The sequence below is a fragment of the Orcinus orca genome, chromosome 3 (genome assembly GCF_937001465.1).
Source record: "Orcinus orca chromosome 3, mOrcOrc1.1, whole genome shotgun sequence".
NCBI classification, from domain to species: domain Eukaryota; kingdom Metazoa; phylum Chordata; class Mammalia; order Artiodactyla; family Delphinidae; genus Orcinus; species Orcinus orca.
Genome location: NC_064561.1, coordinates 132,146,744 through 132,162,491, shown reverse-complemented (window position 1 = coordinate 132,162,491; position 15,748 = coordinate 132,146,744). Strand labels below are relative to the sequence as shown.

Genomic DNA, 15,748 nt, shown 5'->3' with positions numbered 1-15,748 from the left:
TGAGTTAAAATAGCCAGGCGACTCATTACTTCCTATTCTTTAATTATTGTCATCAAGTAATCATTCTCGAGTGCCCGGGCTTCTGAAAGCTCCATTAGTGGGTGGAGGTATTTCTGTATCCCTTTTTGTTTGTTTGTTTGCTGGGTTATTTTGTTTTATTTTCCCATAGACTCTCTCTAGAAAGGCAGATAATGATCTTAATTTGAGATAAGTGTGAGAGCATCCTTTGAAACTATAAAGCACTATATTAATTGTTGTTGCTGTCTGGTTACCTTTTTAGAAGTTCGTTAACCTACTTTTAAATATCCTTAATCATAAGTCACATTTGTTTTGAGAAATAATACCAGAAGGAAAACTTTTGCTCTATTTCTTTTTTAAATTATAATCTTTGGTAGACATAATGTTTTGCATGAATTTATTTCTGTTGGAGGCAAATAGTCTGATTTCACTACCCTTTTCATTTCACCTTTCACTTAATTATAATTCTGCAAAATTTCTCCTCCTCCTTCTGTTTCCTTTTTGGATAAGCTCTTTGGTTGCTCAGATTTCCCTTACCCTCAATTATAGGGTCACGTAGCTCAACTCAGTATTTGACTGTCACTGCTTTGGGAGGATTGATGTCTTTTCTGCTCTGGAATTTAGGTAAACAGGGTTTGTACGTCAAATACAGTGTATAAAGGGAACAATGTCAGAAGGGATCCAGCATAAAATAATTACACTAAAATCTTTTCAGTATAGAAAATGCCAAATCGAGCATAGTAAGGATGATACATTTTATGTTACCTGTTTGGTGTCCTAGTAGTCTAAGGTTAATGTAGCATCTCATATACATGTTTCGTTTTTTTCTTTTGCAGAAGGAGCTGAGTCTCCCCAGAAGAGGAAGTCTGTAAGTAGAATAATTTCTTTATTGATTCATTTGTATTCTGGGATACAGTTTGTAATGTCATTATTCTCTGACTTGTTAGATTTTCAATGGCAATCAGAAGATTAATGATAATCAACTGAATTAAGAAAACACAAAGCTTTGCATTTATTTATAAATGTTAAATATTAATGATTTCAAGATAAGTTGAAGAAAGTTTCCAGGGTTCCTTATAGGCATTATAAGCCAAAATGCATATTTATTCCTGGGATAATTTTTTTTTTTAATTTTACTTTATTTGTTTATTTTTATACAGCAGGTTATTCCTGGGAGAATCTTAAAGTTAAAAATTCTGTTATGTAATCAAGCAAAAACATTATTTGGTCTGCAGATAGTTTAAAATGATCTGACTAAAGAATTAATGCTTATCTACATGATCTGGAATTCTATGATCTTTATACTATGAATTTTATGCAGAGTAAATGATATACTTTTGCCTCTGAATTGATGAAGACTTTGCATCAGCTAAACTTTCTATTAGATCTAGACCTTACTGCACTGATTCATGTAATGCTCTTATATTAAAATAGCAAATTTGTGAACATTGACTTGATTTCTTTATAGTATGTTTCCACCTTTTATTTTTAAGGCTGATAATATATTTGCATAAATCATAGTTTTTTGCATCAGCGAGTTGCAGAATGAAGTTAATTGCCTTTAATATTCTACTAAGGTACAGTTACTATCAACTAGTACTGTGTAAGGGCTGATCTGGAAATATTTGGATTTGGTGTCTGATTTATGCTGAATTTAGTGGATGGGGCAATGTCCTTTTAAAAAAATAAGTCTAATATTTAAGATAAATTCATGCAAATCTCAACTTGGAGGATTAGAAACGTATGTGGTGACTGTTGTAAGAATTCATTCTTTTGACTCAATTTTGGGAAATTTCAGTCTTTGCGTCTAGGAACCAAAACTTCGTGAACCATGAACATTTTATTGCTCTCCGTTTTGGTCTGTACTTTTTTAGTTGCCAGGAGAACACTGGATCATTATTCTTGGAGAACGTGCCTAAATAAATTTTCACTCGCTCCCAGCTTACATCTCTGGACACTACAGGTTAATGGCCTAATAGTTTAGCATCGGAAATGTCCTTAGAATCAAAAACTTCCAATCTCCTGCATTAAGATTAGGACTCTTTTGCCTAGACTTGTAAAAGTTTAAACTTTTTGATATTTCCCAACGTGATGAGAAATCAGAAACAAGAAAAACAGAAATATCTACATAAAATATCTTTGTAGATAAAAATCTCTTTTCCTTCATAATTTTGTATGCTTAAAGCATCTTAGGCTTGTCTTGTATACTTTATTTAAGAACTTTAGAACTTAGTCAGAGCTTCCTTTTAGCCTTTATGATAAATGGTGCTTTTTTAATTTCCTGTTTAAGTTAGTATGTTTCCTATAAATTATTATTACAATAATGTTAGTTAGCAAAGTAGATTCCTTATACCTACTGAAGGGCCATATCTCCTTTTGCGCTTGTGTAAGTCTCAATTCTGTTCATGTTAGCTGATAGCCATGAGTTGATAGGGGAAATACATGGTAAGGAAAATATTTAAATTTCTCTGTTTGAGAGCATGGACTCTTTAATAAAAAAAAAAAGTGATGATGGCATCAGTTTGTTTGGAGTACATGCTTTGAATACTTAGTAAGATAGAATTACATTTAAGCCAATTAAAATCCCCTCCTAATAAAAATCAGTTGCTCTATCAATCAGATGATGGGAATAAAAATCATATATATATATATATGTCAACATAAATCTACCTTTTTAAGTGAATTTTGGAAAACTTAATAATTGCAAGTAAAGCAAACAAGAAATAAACATGCTATTTTTAAATTTTCTATTAAATACAAGTATTCCCCAAAGAATTAATGACTTATGACATAGATGTTCTGGGATGTAATGCCACTCTGAGTTTTCAGTGACCACCACACAGGATGCCAGTCATTACTCTCCTCATGCAAGGTTCTTTTATGACTTTGAGAAAAAGAAAATACTTATAAGATAAATGCTCAAGTGATTTTAATACAAATCTGATGAAGAAGAGCACAGGTGTGTTTTTATTAGGTACGGGTGCTAGCCCGCATCATGGTACCTGATCATTAAACCTGTTAACACTTCCTCTGTTTATTTACTGCATAAATGCTTTCAAGTCTTTTATTACCTTCTCCCAGAAAGATTGAGGATTTGATCCTGCTCTTCTGTTGAGTTGTATTTCCATGTCAACAGCAAGCAACTGTGCAATGTGATGTATTCCTCATTGTCTATGGTACCCGGCAATGCGACTGAACTTGTCAGAGGGGGTGTACCTTCAGAAAAGCTGTGCTCTTGGAAGAAGGCACCTGATTTTGTTATATCTGCCACTTTTAATGTGTATGCCTTGAAGGGTAATATTTTAAAAATGCACTTTCATCATTCAGACACATAGATTTATCATATTTTTAAAAAATTTTAGTATTGTCTATAAAAAATTTTAAGTAAGCTTATAGACAATGTTTGTCTGGAATCATGTGATAAAAACATATTTGTTATATAAAGCATGTATATATTATATAACAGTTAAAGCCTTTACAAATAAAAGAACACAGAAAATAGGCTTTTCTTTTTATTACTAATTGAAAAGGATAAAAAAGCAACCTATATTCTTTCTAGAAAAAAAGTAATCCAGATCCCCACTAATTTGTAATTTACGATCATTTTCTCAAGGAATAATTTGAAGTCTGTGTTTCACATGTGTTTTAAAAGGTTGCAAAGACAATGATGTGACTTTTCTTTTTTTAATGGTGCAAAGGTCAGCAGACAAGAGAGATCAAGGGAACTTCTTTCTAGACCTGATGTTACTAAAAAACCAAGTGACCCCGGATCAGTTTTCCAGAGGCTCTTCCAGCCCTTTACCAACTTCAAGGTCCCAAATCCCGTTTCTACTCTGGCTCCCTGTATGGGTGGATTTTAGCTAGCTGTCTTCTCCTTACAAAGAGTAGCCATTTTCCCAGATTCTTCTAGCATGTTCTTGTCTTTCTCCTTGGAACAAAAGTTGCCATACTCTCTGCTCCCTTTCCTCTCAGCTACCTGTCAAAATCTGTATATCCTTTGAATAAATTATGATACAGTCATACAATGAAATACTGTATGGCGGGTAGGATGATTGAACTAAAGAAGATGTGTCAACAAGTATAATTATAAAAAACAAACAATGCTGAGGAAAAGTTAAAAGCAAATTCCAAATACAAGACATTTATCTTGTAAAATTTCTAACAGCGAATCTAAACTGTCCATATTTATTAAAAAGTTCCTAGTGTTGTGGGTCCCTTAACTAGTTTTTTGAACTTGGGTGCTAAAATGACATTTCTAAGTGGCAAAGCTCTCTGGGTGGTGGTTGTTTTCTGACAGGGAAAGTGGAAAAAGGGTAAAAGCCCAAGGTGTGAGCTAATGGATGGTTCAGAGCAAAACCAAGGTCCCCTTTAATTTTAAAGGACCCCCTCATGTTTTGTTAATTGCTCAAATAAACAGCTCTCTAGTACAGAGGGAGCTTCTTTTCTTCTCAGAATTCCCTGGAGAGAGGGGCAGGAAATTGGCTGGGGCCAGCTCCCTTGCCTCCTCCAATGTTGATTTTTAATGATCTTTAAACCCCCCCCCAAGCCCCCTGCACAGAGAATGTAACTGCACTATCTCTTCTTAGCAAGTAAATTCTCCTTGCTACCCAAAATTAAAATAGCCTTTCTTCTATGTCTTTTAATTTTGAGCATGAGTGCATTGTTTCATGGAGCCCTGTAGTTCAGGGATCCGTAGGACTATCTGCAGTTATCACTTTATTTCAGTAGAACAGTGACTGACATCTGGTCAGTTAGTTTCTTGGCTTTATGTTGTTTGGCCACACATCTAGCAGCAGAAACCCAAAGCACAGAAGGCCTGGAGAAGTATGTTTCTGCGTGCTGAGGAATTTCTGGGAGTATTGAAAGTATTAAAAGTAATTTAGGGGGCTTCCCTGGTGGCGCAGTGGTTGAGAGTCCGTCTGCCGATGCAGGGAACACGGGTTCGTGCCCCGGTCCGGTAAGATCCCACATGCCGCGGAGCGGCTGGGCCCGTGAGCCATGGCCGCTGAGCCTGCATGTCCGGAGCCTGTGCTCCGCAACGGGAGAGGCCACAACAGTGAGAGGCCCGCGTACCGCAAAAAAAAAAAAAAAAGTAATTTAGGAGTCTTCTCGGTTTAATTTCAATTTCTCAACCTAGCAGCAATACTAGTGTTTCGCAACTATTTCTCTCCATAGAGTTTTGTCCCTTCTCCATTCCCCTTTTCCTTTTATCATTATTCTGAAATGGTTGGGGTCTAGTAGGGCTGGCCACGGACTACGTAGGGTGAGGTGCTGCTGGCATATAATGGTTTCAGGTGTGCTAGGAGGTCCATCTTCCTCTCCACAAAGAAAACAGGCATCTTAAAACACACTTACCACAGTGCCAGACATCCATTCAGTTGGATCTGTAAGAACTGAAGTTCATTCAGCTGGATATTAAAGGTCTTTTCTCCTCCGCGTCTCATTGAAATGTACATACCTTTGGGCACGGGTGTTGCTGAGCTGCATTTAGCACAGCAGAACGGGAGTCATTAATGGGATGCTTCTGGTGGTCTGGCGACAGACAAGGAGAGCTGTTGTCAAGAACCATTTTGCCACATGGATAAGTTAACAAGTATATGAAAAAGGTGATAAACTTGTCTCACGTCTTTCCCATATTGTCTCTCTTGGGCAGGAGCAGGAAAGGGTGTTTGGGTGGGATGGAAGAATGGAGTGAGCCACAGAGGGAGAGAGTGTTGTCACAGTGCCTAGGATGACAGAGGCAGAGGACCCCGAGGGTTACTGGAAGCTTCTGGGTGGAGCGGGGCCTGCTGGACTCAGAAGACAGTTTGTCTCACTGTAATTAGATTGAACTGGGTGCACTGGATTAGGATATTTCTTAGGTTGAAATTCCTCATTTTGAGACGAGATAGGAAGTGACCTTCTGTGTAATTGGAGAGGCTCACGTGGATGTCATTGGCATCTGTAGGTGTGTGTATTTTTCAAAAAGAAGACGTATGTTCAGGCCAGTTGTATTTCAGCCAGAGCATGCTGCCTTGATGGGCTGTTTAGAAAAGCAGTTTGAGTAAAATGAGGTTATTTCTAGAATGCAAGGAGAGGCAATCACCTTGGTTTTACAACGGAGTCAAATTAGATTTACGAGATTTTCAGTAAGGTGAAGGTAACATTTTCTGAAAGAGAGGGAAAGGGCTTAATTCAAGCAAAATAAAGGGCATGTAAACTGTATTTGGATAAGTTTTAAAATAAATTTAGTTTTCTTCTTAGTACATTCTTCCCTCCTACCCCTACAAATATTGAAACAACAAGAATTCAAAATGCGTATCGTCGAAGCCAAATGGAAGTCCAGTGTCATTTTGAATGTTAGAAACCCAGCAACAAAATGAAGAAAAAATTGAGTGTTGCATCTGAATTAGCATTTAAAGTGGCATGTTTATATAAAAGCAGAATGGTGTAATATATCCTGAGAGTAAAGAGAGGATTTCAGACTGTGAAAGAATGTCAATTGCATTTATATATTCATCGAATAGCCAGTTTGGTATTTGGTATGTATTTGCAGCATCCTGTATCACGCCTGCATTCATCTTCTGTGAGGGGGCTGGGGGGAGGAGACCTGGGAGATAGAAACAATGTAGGATCGATCTTCTCACCTTTGAAAATTATTAGGAAGACCTTAGTTTTGCTCCGTGGGAGGGAGAGTTGGGTCGCCTAGGGAGGTTTATCAAAATACGTGTGTGTGTGTGTGTGTGTGTGTGCGCGTGCGCGCGCGCACATTTCCAAATACACTTGGGAGTACAAATCAGAATCTGCGCGTATGTGCATTGGGGGCAGAGGCAGGGGGAGCACCGAGGCTTGTGGACTTTCAGCCCATTCTCAGGGTGAATCTAAAATGCCACCCCTAGATGAGAACTGCTGTTCTCAGGAGAGCATCAGGGTGTGTGTAATGGCAAAGCGGGCTTCTGGATGTCCAAAGGCATGAGGGTAAATTCTCTATTTCATATTTCTCAGAATGACTTTATAGCAAGCCTGAGTCAGACAGGAATTTGGAGACTTTTTCAGTGAGCATCTTTTCAGCAAGCCTTGTGGAGGGTGGCCCACTGCAGCAGGTGGGTGCCTGCACTTTCTCACTAAAAGCCACCTTCTCAGGTCTGTTATTCAGTAGGCATTTCAGAGTCACACGGCCTGGGTTCAATCCTACCTCTGCTGTTTAACCAGCCTGTGACCTTCAGAAGGTTACTTAACCTCTATGTGTCTCTGTTTCCTCATCCATAAAAGTATGTATGCAGGGCTTCCCTGGTGGCGCAGTGGTTGAGAGTCCGCCTGCCGATGCAGGCGACACGGGTTCGTGCCCCGGTCCGGGAAGATCCCACATGCTGCAGAGCGGCTGGGCCCGTGAGCCATGGCCGCTGAGCCTGCGTGTCCGGAGCCTGTGCTCCGCAACGGGAGAGGCCACAACAGTGAGAGGCCCGCGTACTGGGGAAAAAAAAAAAAAAAAAGTATGTATGCTATTCTATCCTGGAATGTTTTGAGGATTAAATTAGTTAATATCTGTAAAATGTTTATAACCGTGCCTGGCATGCAGTAAGCTCTATGTAAGTATTTTATTAAATAAAACACAATGGGAATTAAGGCCCCCTTCCGACTTATTTTTATCCGACAGTGTTAGGCAAAAGACTGCCAGTAGGCTGAGGAAGCTCCCTTAAAGCCAGATTATTTGAGTAGCATTTTCTGGGGTGGGGGGAAAACTTTGTTTACCAGCCCTTCCATCAGGGGAGAGGTGTTACATAGGGTGGCTGACCCCCGTATCCTTGGGTAGATCTTTCCTTGTCCCTCCACAGTCAACACTGGTATCAGGAGGTTTCTAGGTGTGTGAGGGAGACAGACCCCACACATGTTCTGTATCATGAAGCTGAGAGGGAACTCCCTGTGCTCAGTGGCCCCTCTTCTAGAATAATCCATCACTAGAAACCTGCCCATCCTTCTCAACATAGTATATAGGTTACTTCTTGAAACTGTGTTTTGAGACAGACAGGTATTGAGGAAAATGAAGTGGGATATTATAGATGTCCACTTAGAAAAGTTTAATCCTGAGATTTCAGAGCTGGAAGAAACCTTAACAGAAAACTAATTTTAAATACCTTTGTTTGGTAAGTGAAGAACCAACAACTCGGAGGACTTGAGATTTGCTTGTGCTCAGACTGTTTCTTCACTGTGAACTGTGGCCACAGTTTAGGGCTCCCACCCACCAGCGAATGGAAAGCAAATTTTCCTTCTTCAGGGCAATACATTTGAGTTAGAAAAAGATAATGAGCAAGGGTGTGGTAGCGTTTTGTTCTATAAAGACATGAATTACAGCATCGACATCCACAGTATGGGTCATGTAAAGGGTAGACCTCACAGAGTACACTTGACTTCACTCTGCTCGTCATGGTTTCTTAGAACATTTTGGAAAGCATGGCCTCAAACTCTTCTTAAGAGTTTACACTTAAAACTGCAACCAGAGGGAATACCTTGTCACATACCAGCACCACCAGGATACTGAGTTTACTCAGACTTGTAATGAGACTAGTGATGGCTGCACTGGTGGGTGTGGCAGTCCCCACTGTGGTAACTGGCAGTCCCCGAAGGAGTCCATCGCCCAGTGAGACATGTGAGCAGGGCAGCTGAATTCTGTATTGTTCTCCTGACCCTGTTGTATAGTAAGTCGGGCTCTCTGAGGGGAACCGTCGAGGTCGGTTGTGGCTAGAAGATTTTGCTCATGTCTTGGTGTTCCTCCTTAGAATCTCTACTTTTTCCTCTGCCATTCTGACTCCTGAGAATTAGAATCCCCGCTCTTTGACTCTTTGTGGCAGCTGACTGTCAAACGTAAGTGACTGGGGGGAACATATCCTAGGGTTTCCTTCTCTGTTTTTCGGCAGTAGAGGCCTCAACTTCTAAGAATTCTGGCAGGTCATCTCTTTCATCTGAATACACATGCCTTGTCTTTGAACATGTTGTTATATAAAGTCACCTCTTCTGGGATGAAGACGAGGATTAGGGCTTTTCCATGCTTCTGTGTTGGAACGTAAGACGTGCCCCATAGAACATGCCAGTGCTCTACACCTCTCTTCCCAGTGGCCTCTGGACTCTGCTTCACCTCAGACATCACCCAGGTATCTTTTGACTCATAGCATAAGAAAATTGTATGCAGATAGTTCCGTAAATACAATTGCATGAGAAGAAAATGTTTTATTAAGTATATTCTATGGGGCTTCCCTGGTGGCGCAGTGGTTGAGAGTCCGCCTGCCGATGCAGGGGACACGGGTTCGTGCCCCGATCCGGGAAGATCCCACATGCCGCGGAGCGGCTGGGCCCGTGAGCAATGGCCGCTGAGCCTGCGCGTCCGGAGCCTGTGCTCCGCAACGGGAGAGGCTACAACGGTGAGAGGCCCGCGTACTGCAAAAAAAAAAAAAGTATATTCTATGAATTTTATCGGCATGTGGAAACGGGTGCCTAGCATGTAAGGGTAAATTAAAATTTTTTTTTTAAGAATGAAAATTCTAATGATACTAAATTTAAATAGGCATAATATATCGAGGGGAAGAATTTTTAAATGCCGCTTTTGTAGAACTATAAAGTAATCTTTCAAGAAATATTTGCCTGTTTTGTAGATGCTTAGGCGAAATTGTTCTTCCCTATTAGAAAATATTAACTTGGTCTAGGCGTTGTGCTTTTCATTGTGCAGGAAAAATGATTTCTGACTTTTGTCGTGTCCTAGAGATCAGTGAGATTAACCTCGTGGTGACATTAGCCCTGGTTGCTGAGCTCCTACTAAACCCCGATTTTCCAATGCTGATTCTACTGTTACTGGTGGTGGAGGTGTGTGCTTTTACTTGGGAAGGTCGGCTTTGAGGCAGAGGTTGTCTTTTGGATTTATTTGTATTTTTCAAAAACCGAGGAGGGCATTTTCTTGGAGAAGTTGGCACCCTCTGACATCCCCGTGTCACTGCTGTGGAACAAAGGATGTGTACTGCAGGGGCAGTGGGGGACGTCCCCCTGGGCTGGCAGTGGGTCCAAGGGAGGGAGTGGTCTGCTTTCCCGGGCTTCCCTTGGCCTCTCTGCTGAGAGGATTTGCTCTGCATGGGGCGTATGAGTGAGTTCAGGGGTTTGGTATTTCAGGGTGTAAAGAATAGTGTTTAGTATCTTAGCAAATCAAGAATCAATTACCTGGGAGAGTAAGCAGAAGGTTTTTTAATGTCTATGATAAATTAGTTTAAACTCTAAAACCAGTCCTTGTGGATTAAGGAAGCCCTTGGAAGCCGTGGAGTATATTTTTAAAATGCACTTGACATCATACACTGAAATGAAATTAATAGATCAGTACATGGTTTCATGTCTTAGGGGAACAACGGTGGCTTTTTTTAGCTGGGATTCTAAGGTATTACCAATTTGTATGTAAATGCAGTTGATTCTGGTAGAATCATGGGGAAAAATAATGTCATCAAACATCTGTTAAAAAGCATGTTACTTAATCATTATCTCTGAGATTTCAGGCCACTTGGCGCTATTCTAATTTTTTTTTGCTGGAAGATGTTGGTTGGACACATCCTTAAGACCACAGCAGGGGGTGGTGACGGTGGTGGTTATATGGGGAGATACTTAAAAGGAGAATTAAAGCAAACATAGTTCAGATCGGTACTTCTCAAGGCTCTGTGTAGTCTCTTCCCACCCATGGACCTTTTATCTACTGTTTAACATCACCTAGGCTGTATTATGTTAAGTACCCAGGAATTGTGAATTCTATTTGTATTAAACCACAAAAGAAATTAAAACAACAAAACCACTTCCTCTTATGAAATCCCATGTATAGCATGAACCAATTTAGGGTGTCCCAACAGCAGCATAACCCTACATGGTCTAACAGTTAATGTTTTCCCCAACAGCTAACAGTGCTCCTCTCTCCCCTTTAAAAAAAAAGAAAAAAGAAAAAGCTTGATTGACCTATAATTGGCATACCATAAATTGCACTTAAAATACACAATATCATAAATTGACATATATGTATATTCACACCTGTGAAACAGACTCCATAGCGAAGGTATTGAAATATCCATCTCCTCCAGAAGTTTCCTCTTACCGATTTGTAATTGCTACCTCCTCCCAGCCCTCACATGCCCAGTCAGACAAGTACTAATATTTTCCAACCCTAAAGATTAGTTTGCATTTCCTAAAATTTTAAATGAATGGAACAATACCGTTCGTACCCTTTTTTGTCTGGTTTATTTCACTTGGCATAATTATTTTGAGATTCAGCTCTATTGTAGCGTATGTTAATAGTTCCTTACTTTTATTTCTAAGTAATATCCTATTGGTGGATACCCCATAGTTTGATTATCCATCCACTTAGTGATGAACATTTTGGTTGCTTATAGTTTGGGGCCATTATAAATAAAGCTGTTATACATGACTGGTAAGTTTTCTCCCAGCTTGTGGCTTGTGTTTTCAATCTCTTTACAGCATCTATTAAAGAGCAAAAGTTTTTAGTCTTGATGAAGTATAAATAATCAATTTGTTCTGTAAGTGCTCATGGTTTTGGTGTTGCATCTAAGCCATCTTTGCCTGACTCAGGGTCACAAAAGTTTTCTCCTTTTTCTTTCCATAAGATTTATAATTTTAGATTTTTACATCTATGATCTATTTTGAGTTAATTTTGTATATGGGTAAAATATGGATCGAAGTTTATGTTCTTGCATACAGGTATCTAATTGTTCCAGCACCGTTTGTTGAACAGACTGTCCTTTCTCTGCTGAATCTCTTTGTAGTTTTGATGAAAATTGTTTGTCCATATATGGGTGTCTATCTGCTGACTTTCTATTCTGGATCATGGCCTGTTTGTTTTATATCAGTACCCCACTGATTTGGTTATTGTAGCTTTATAATAAGTTCAGATATCAGATAGCGTTAATCTTCCAACTTTGTTCTTTTTTTTTTTCAAAATTGTTTGGACTATTCTAGGTTCTTTAATTTTGGAGTCAGTTTGTCAATTTCCATCCAAAAAAGCCTGTTGAGATTTTTATTGGAATTGCATTAAATCTGTCAATCAATTTGAGAAGCTATGAAGAATTTTCCAGTGGTTATAACCTATCTTTAGTCTTAGGGATGAATTAGGGAGAATAATGTGTGAGTTGATACAATGTGGGGAGAGTGGGGTGGAATTGTCCCCCACGATATACTGATGGAGGAGGTGGCTGACCCAGCCGGGGAAGGCTGAATTGAGGAATGAGTGACCACAAATGAGAAAATATCCCCTCAGAGAAGCTCAAAGAAATGGTTGGGTGGGTGATTCAGGGAGCAGGTCAGGTAATGATGTCCAGCTGAAGTCAGAGGGGACTAGCTACATTTCTTCCGGAAAGAAGACCTGCAGTGGAGAGCTTGGGCTCAGCATAAGCGGGGATTAGAGGAGGAAGAGCATGGCCAGACAAGGGTCACGAATTCATGTCTAGTCGAGGAAAAGGCCATAATGCCTGGAAAGATTGTGATGCAGGGGACACTTGCGGGGTGGGGGGAGCGGGGGGAGGCCATCATGTGGTAAAACAATGAAGGTCAGTTCTACATTAGAACTAATTATTGGTCTAGAACAGTGGTTCTCAACCAGAGGTGATTTTGTCCCCTAAGGAGACATTTGACAGTGTCTAGAGACATTTTTGATTGTCACAACTACTTGGGGTGGGGGTGGGATTTCTCCTATCATTTAGTGGGTAGAGAGAAGCCAGGGATGCTGCTAGCCATCCTACAGTGTACAGGAAACCACACACCGCCCCCCCCAACAAAGACTTATCTGCCCAATATGGTAATAGTGCCAAAGGTGGGACACACTGGTCTAGAAAGGGAGGGTCAGCAAAGAGGGTGGAATGAGAGTGGAACTAATTGATTGCTCTGACGCCTTATGCCTGTATTGTCTTAAGGAGAAATACTCTGAGTTGTAACCATGCAAAGTTACCCTGCATGATCAGGAATTTGTCTTTGGAAATCTTCTCTGGGCATGTTTTCAGAAGCTGCCTAAAGGTGTTATCAAGTAAGGCTAGTTTAACAAAAGCATGCCTTGACTGCAAATGAAGAAATATTGAACATTTGAGTTATTTCGCTTAAGAAGGAAGTATTTGTTTAGTCCATAGATGAGTTTATCAACTGGAATACATTTGATTGCAAGTAACAGAAAACCTAACTCAAAGTGGCTGAAAAAAATAAAGGAAATTTACCAGCTAATGTAACTAAGAAGTCCATGCTTCTTGCAAGGGTTGATTCAGAGGTTCAGTGTTGACACAAGGACCCAGTCTCTCCCTCATCCCAGGGCAGGCTTCCTTCCTAGCTCATAGATGGCTGCCAGCAGTTTTCATGGTTACTGTGACTACTAGAAAATTTAAAATTGTGTGACTCCAAATTGTATTTCTGGTGGACAGAACTGGCTTAGACCATTCAGGAATTTCTGGGAATGGAGTGGAGTCAACCCCACCCAAACCACATGGCTGATACACATATGGGAGAGAGACAGAATGGATATTGGGCAAGCCATCAAAAATGAATACTGCAGTGGGGGGCTTCCCTGGTGGTGCAGTGGTTGAGAGTCCGCCTGCCGATGCAGGGGACACGGGTTCGTGCCCCGGTCCGGGAAGATCCCATATGCCGCGGAGCGGCTGGGCCCGTGAGCCATGGCCGCTGAACCTGCGCATCCGGAGCCTGTGCTGCGCAACGGGAGAGGCCACAACAGTGAGAGGCCCGCGTACCGCAAAAAAAAAGAACACTGCAGTGACTGGCATAAGCAAAGAAGGGAATATTTATTTAATGGCTACTATTTTACTACAGATGAATGTCTGGAAGTCCTTCTGCTCTACTACCACTAATAAAAGCTAATATTTTTTTCTTAAATGTATTCTGAAAGTTGTAAAATTAATATAGTGTTCATAGTAACTAGTGAAACAGCACAGAGAGACACTAGGAGGAAGTAAATAATCCCCATCCCTTCCATTCCCTGTTCCCACTCCCAGTCCTGGGTGGCCATTGTTAGCCTGGTCTGTGTTCTTCCATTCCTTACTCCATGTACATGTGAGTGTCTGCATGTCCATTGTTTTCTTCTGGTGGTTGTTGCCGTTCTCATAATGGAAGTATAGCTCTTCAATTTGCTTTTCTCACCTTATCAGCCTTCCAAGTCACTATGTACAGATTTATCTCATTCTTTTTAATAATACATAATATTCTATATTATAGATATTCCACATTTCATTTAAACATTTCCTCATTAATGGGCAGTCATGTTATTCCCAGTCCCCCCTCTTCCTCTGCCCCACAACAAACAATGCTGCAGTAAACATCTTTGTACCTATGTCCTTACATACTGGTCCTTTTTTTTTCCCTATAGGATAGATTCCCAGAAGTGGAATTGCTTGGTCAAACGGTATGTGTATTTTTAATTTTAATATATATTTCTAGATTCTTTTCCCCAAAGGAATAACAAATCACGTTTGCACATAAGAATGCCCATTTCCTGCATTCTCACCAGCATTGGATGCCACTGTTTATTTTAATTCTTGCCAATCTTATTATCGCTGATCATTAATTTACATTTTCTTCACTGACTGCCTCTGATGTTAAATGTATTTTCATATGTTTATTGTTCATTTGAATTTCCCTTTTCTTCATTTCCTATTTATTTTCACTGCCCATTTTTCTACTTGGTGGTGTTTTCCCATCACAGTTTCTGGGAGGTATTTATTGTGTTTTATCGTTACATATGTGCAAATATAGCTTTATTGTTCTTAATAGTTCTTGTCTCTCTGTATGATGTCTTTTACCAAAAGAAAATCCTTACTTATTATTATGTTTTGTAATTATTTATGTCTGTCTTTTTCTTTATTGCTTCTATTATCTGTTTTGCTTATGATGGTATTGTCCATCCCGTGGTCGTACAAGTATTCTTGTAAATATTCTTCCCCATTTTTAAAAGCATTGAGATCTTACTCCAGTTTTAAGTTTTGTACATGATATGAGGTAGGATTCTATCTTTCTTTCTTTTTTCTCCCCCTAGATAACCAGTTACTTAAGTCCTAGTTACTATGAGAAACTTTATTTTTCATGGGATTGAAATGTTACCCTTGTCACATATAAAGATGCCATATACATTTGTATCTATTTCTGGCCTCTCTCTTCTGATCTCTGTCTATTTCTGTGCCAACACCATTTTGTTTTGAATGCAGTGGCTTTCTAGTGAGTTGTAATGTCTGGTAAGTTCTCCCTCACTGGTCTGCTTTTCACACTTTTCATAGGTGTTTTTAGCCATTTATTTTTTGTTTCATATTGATCTGGTTAACTTAAATTTTAAAAGTTAAAGATGCAGAGTTTTATCTTAAATATTTTGAATATAATATATAATAATACATGTAAATAAAGCCAAAAATTATTTCTCAGTTTGGGGATCTCTTTACTTGATGTTACTAATTGGAAAATATTTATTGATTACCTAAAGGTTTTTCTATGAATTTTAATTCTTTAAATGTGTCTTTACTTTGTGATGATTGTACAGTTACCCTAAGGTGTGAAAATGGGGACGCAGGCATGACATTTTTTTTTTTTGGCATGACATATTTTAATCTGTCTAAAAATTAGATTGTAATAAAGCTAAAGTGAGCTTGTAAATAATTTGTATTTCTGCTTATGTAACGAACTATAAAGTATACCCATACCTGGATTGGTTGAGGGGTGTGTAAATATGATAATGTGA

At 39.5% G+C, this 15,748-nt stretch overlaps 1 protein-coding gene across 9 annotated transcripts in view; it reads left to right on the top strand.

The window, feature by feature from the left end:
• The window catches only part of MAST4 (microtubule associated serine/threonine kinase family member 4), a 575,337-nt gene that overhangs the window by 306,801 nt on the left and 252,788 nt on the right, over nucleotides 1–15,748 (top strand). For 5 of the 9 annotated variants that reach the window (XM_049707889.1, XM_049707892.1, XM_049707893.1 and 2 more), the window contains 2 exons: nucleotides 855–886; nucleotides 14,390–14,425. In XM_049707889.1, coding sequence (XP_049563846.1) covers nucleotides 855–886; nucleotides 14,390–14,425 — 68 coding nt within the window. The remainder of the gene's footprint in view (nucleotides 1–854; nucleotides 887–14,389; nucleotides 14,426–15,748) is intronic. The other 4 variants (XM_004270764.4, XM_049707891.1, XM_033429927.2 and 1 more) reach the window with 1 other exon arrangement.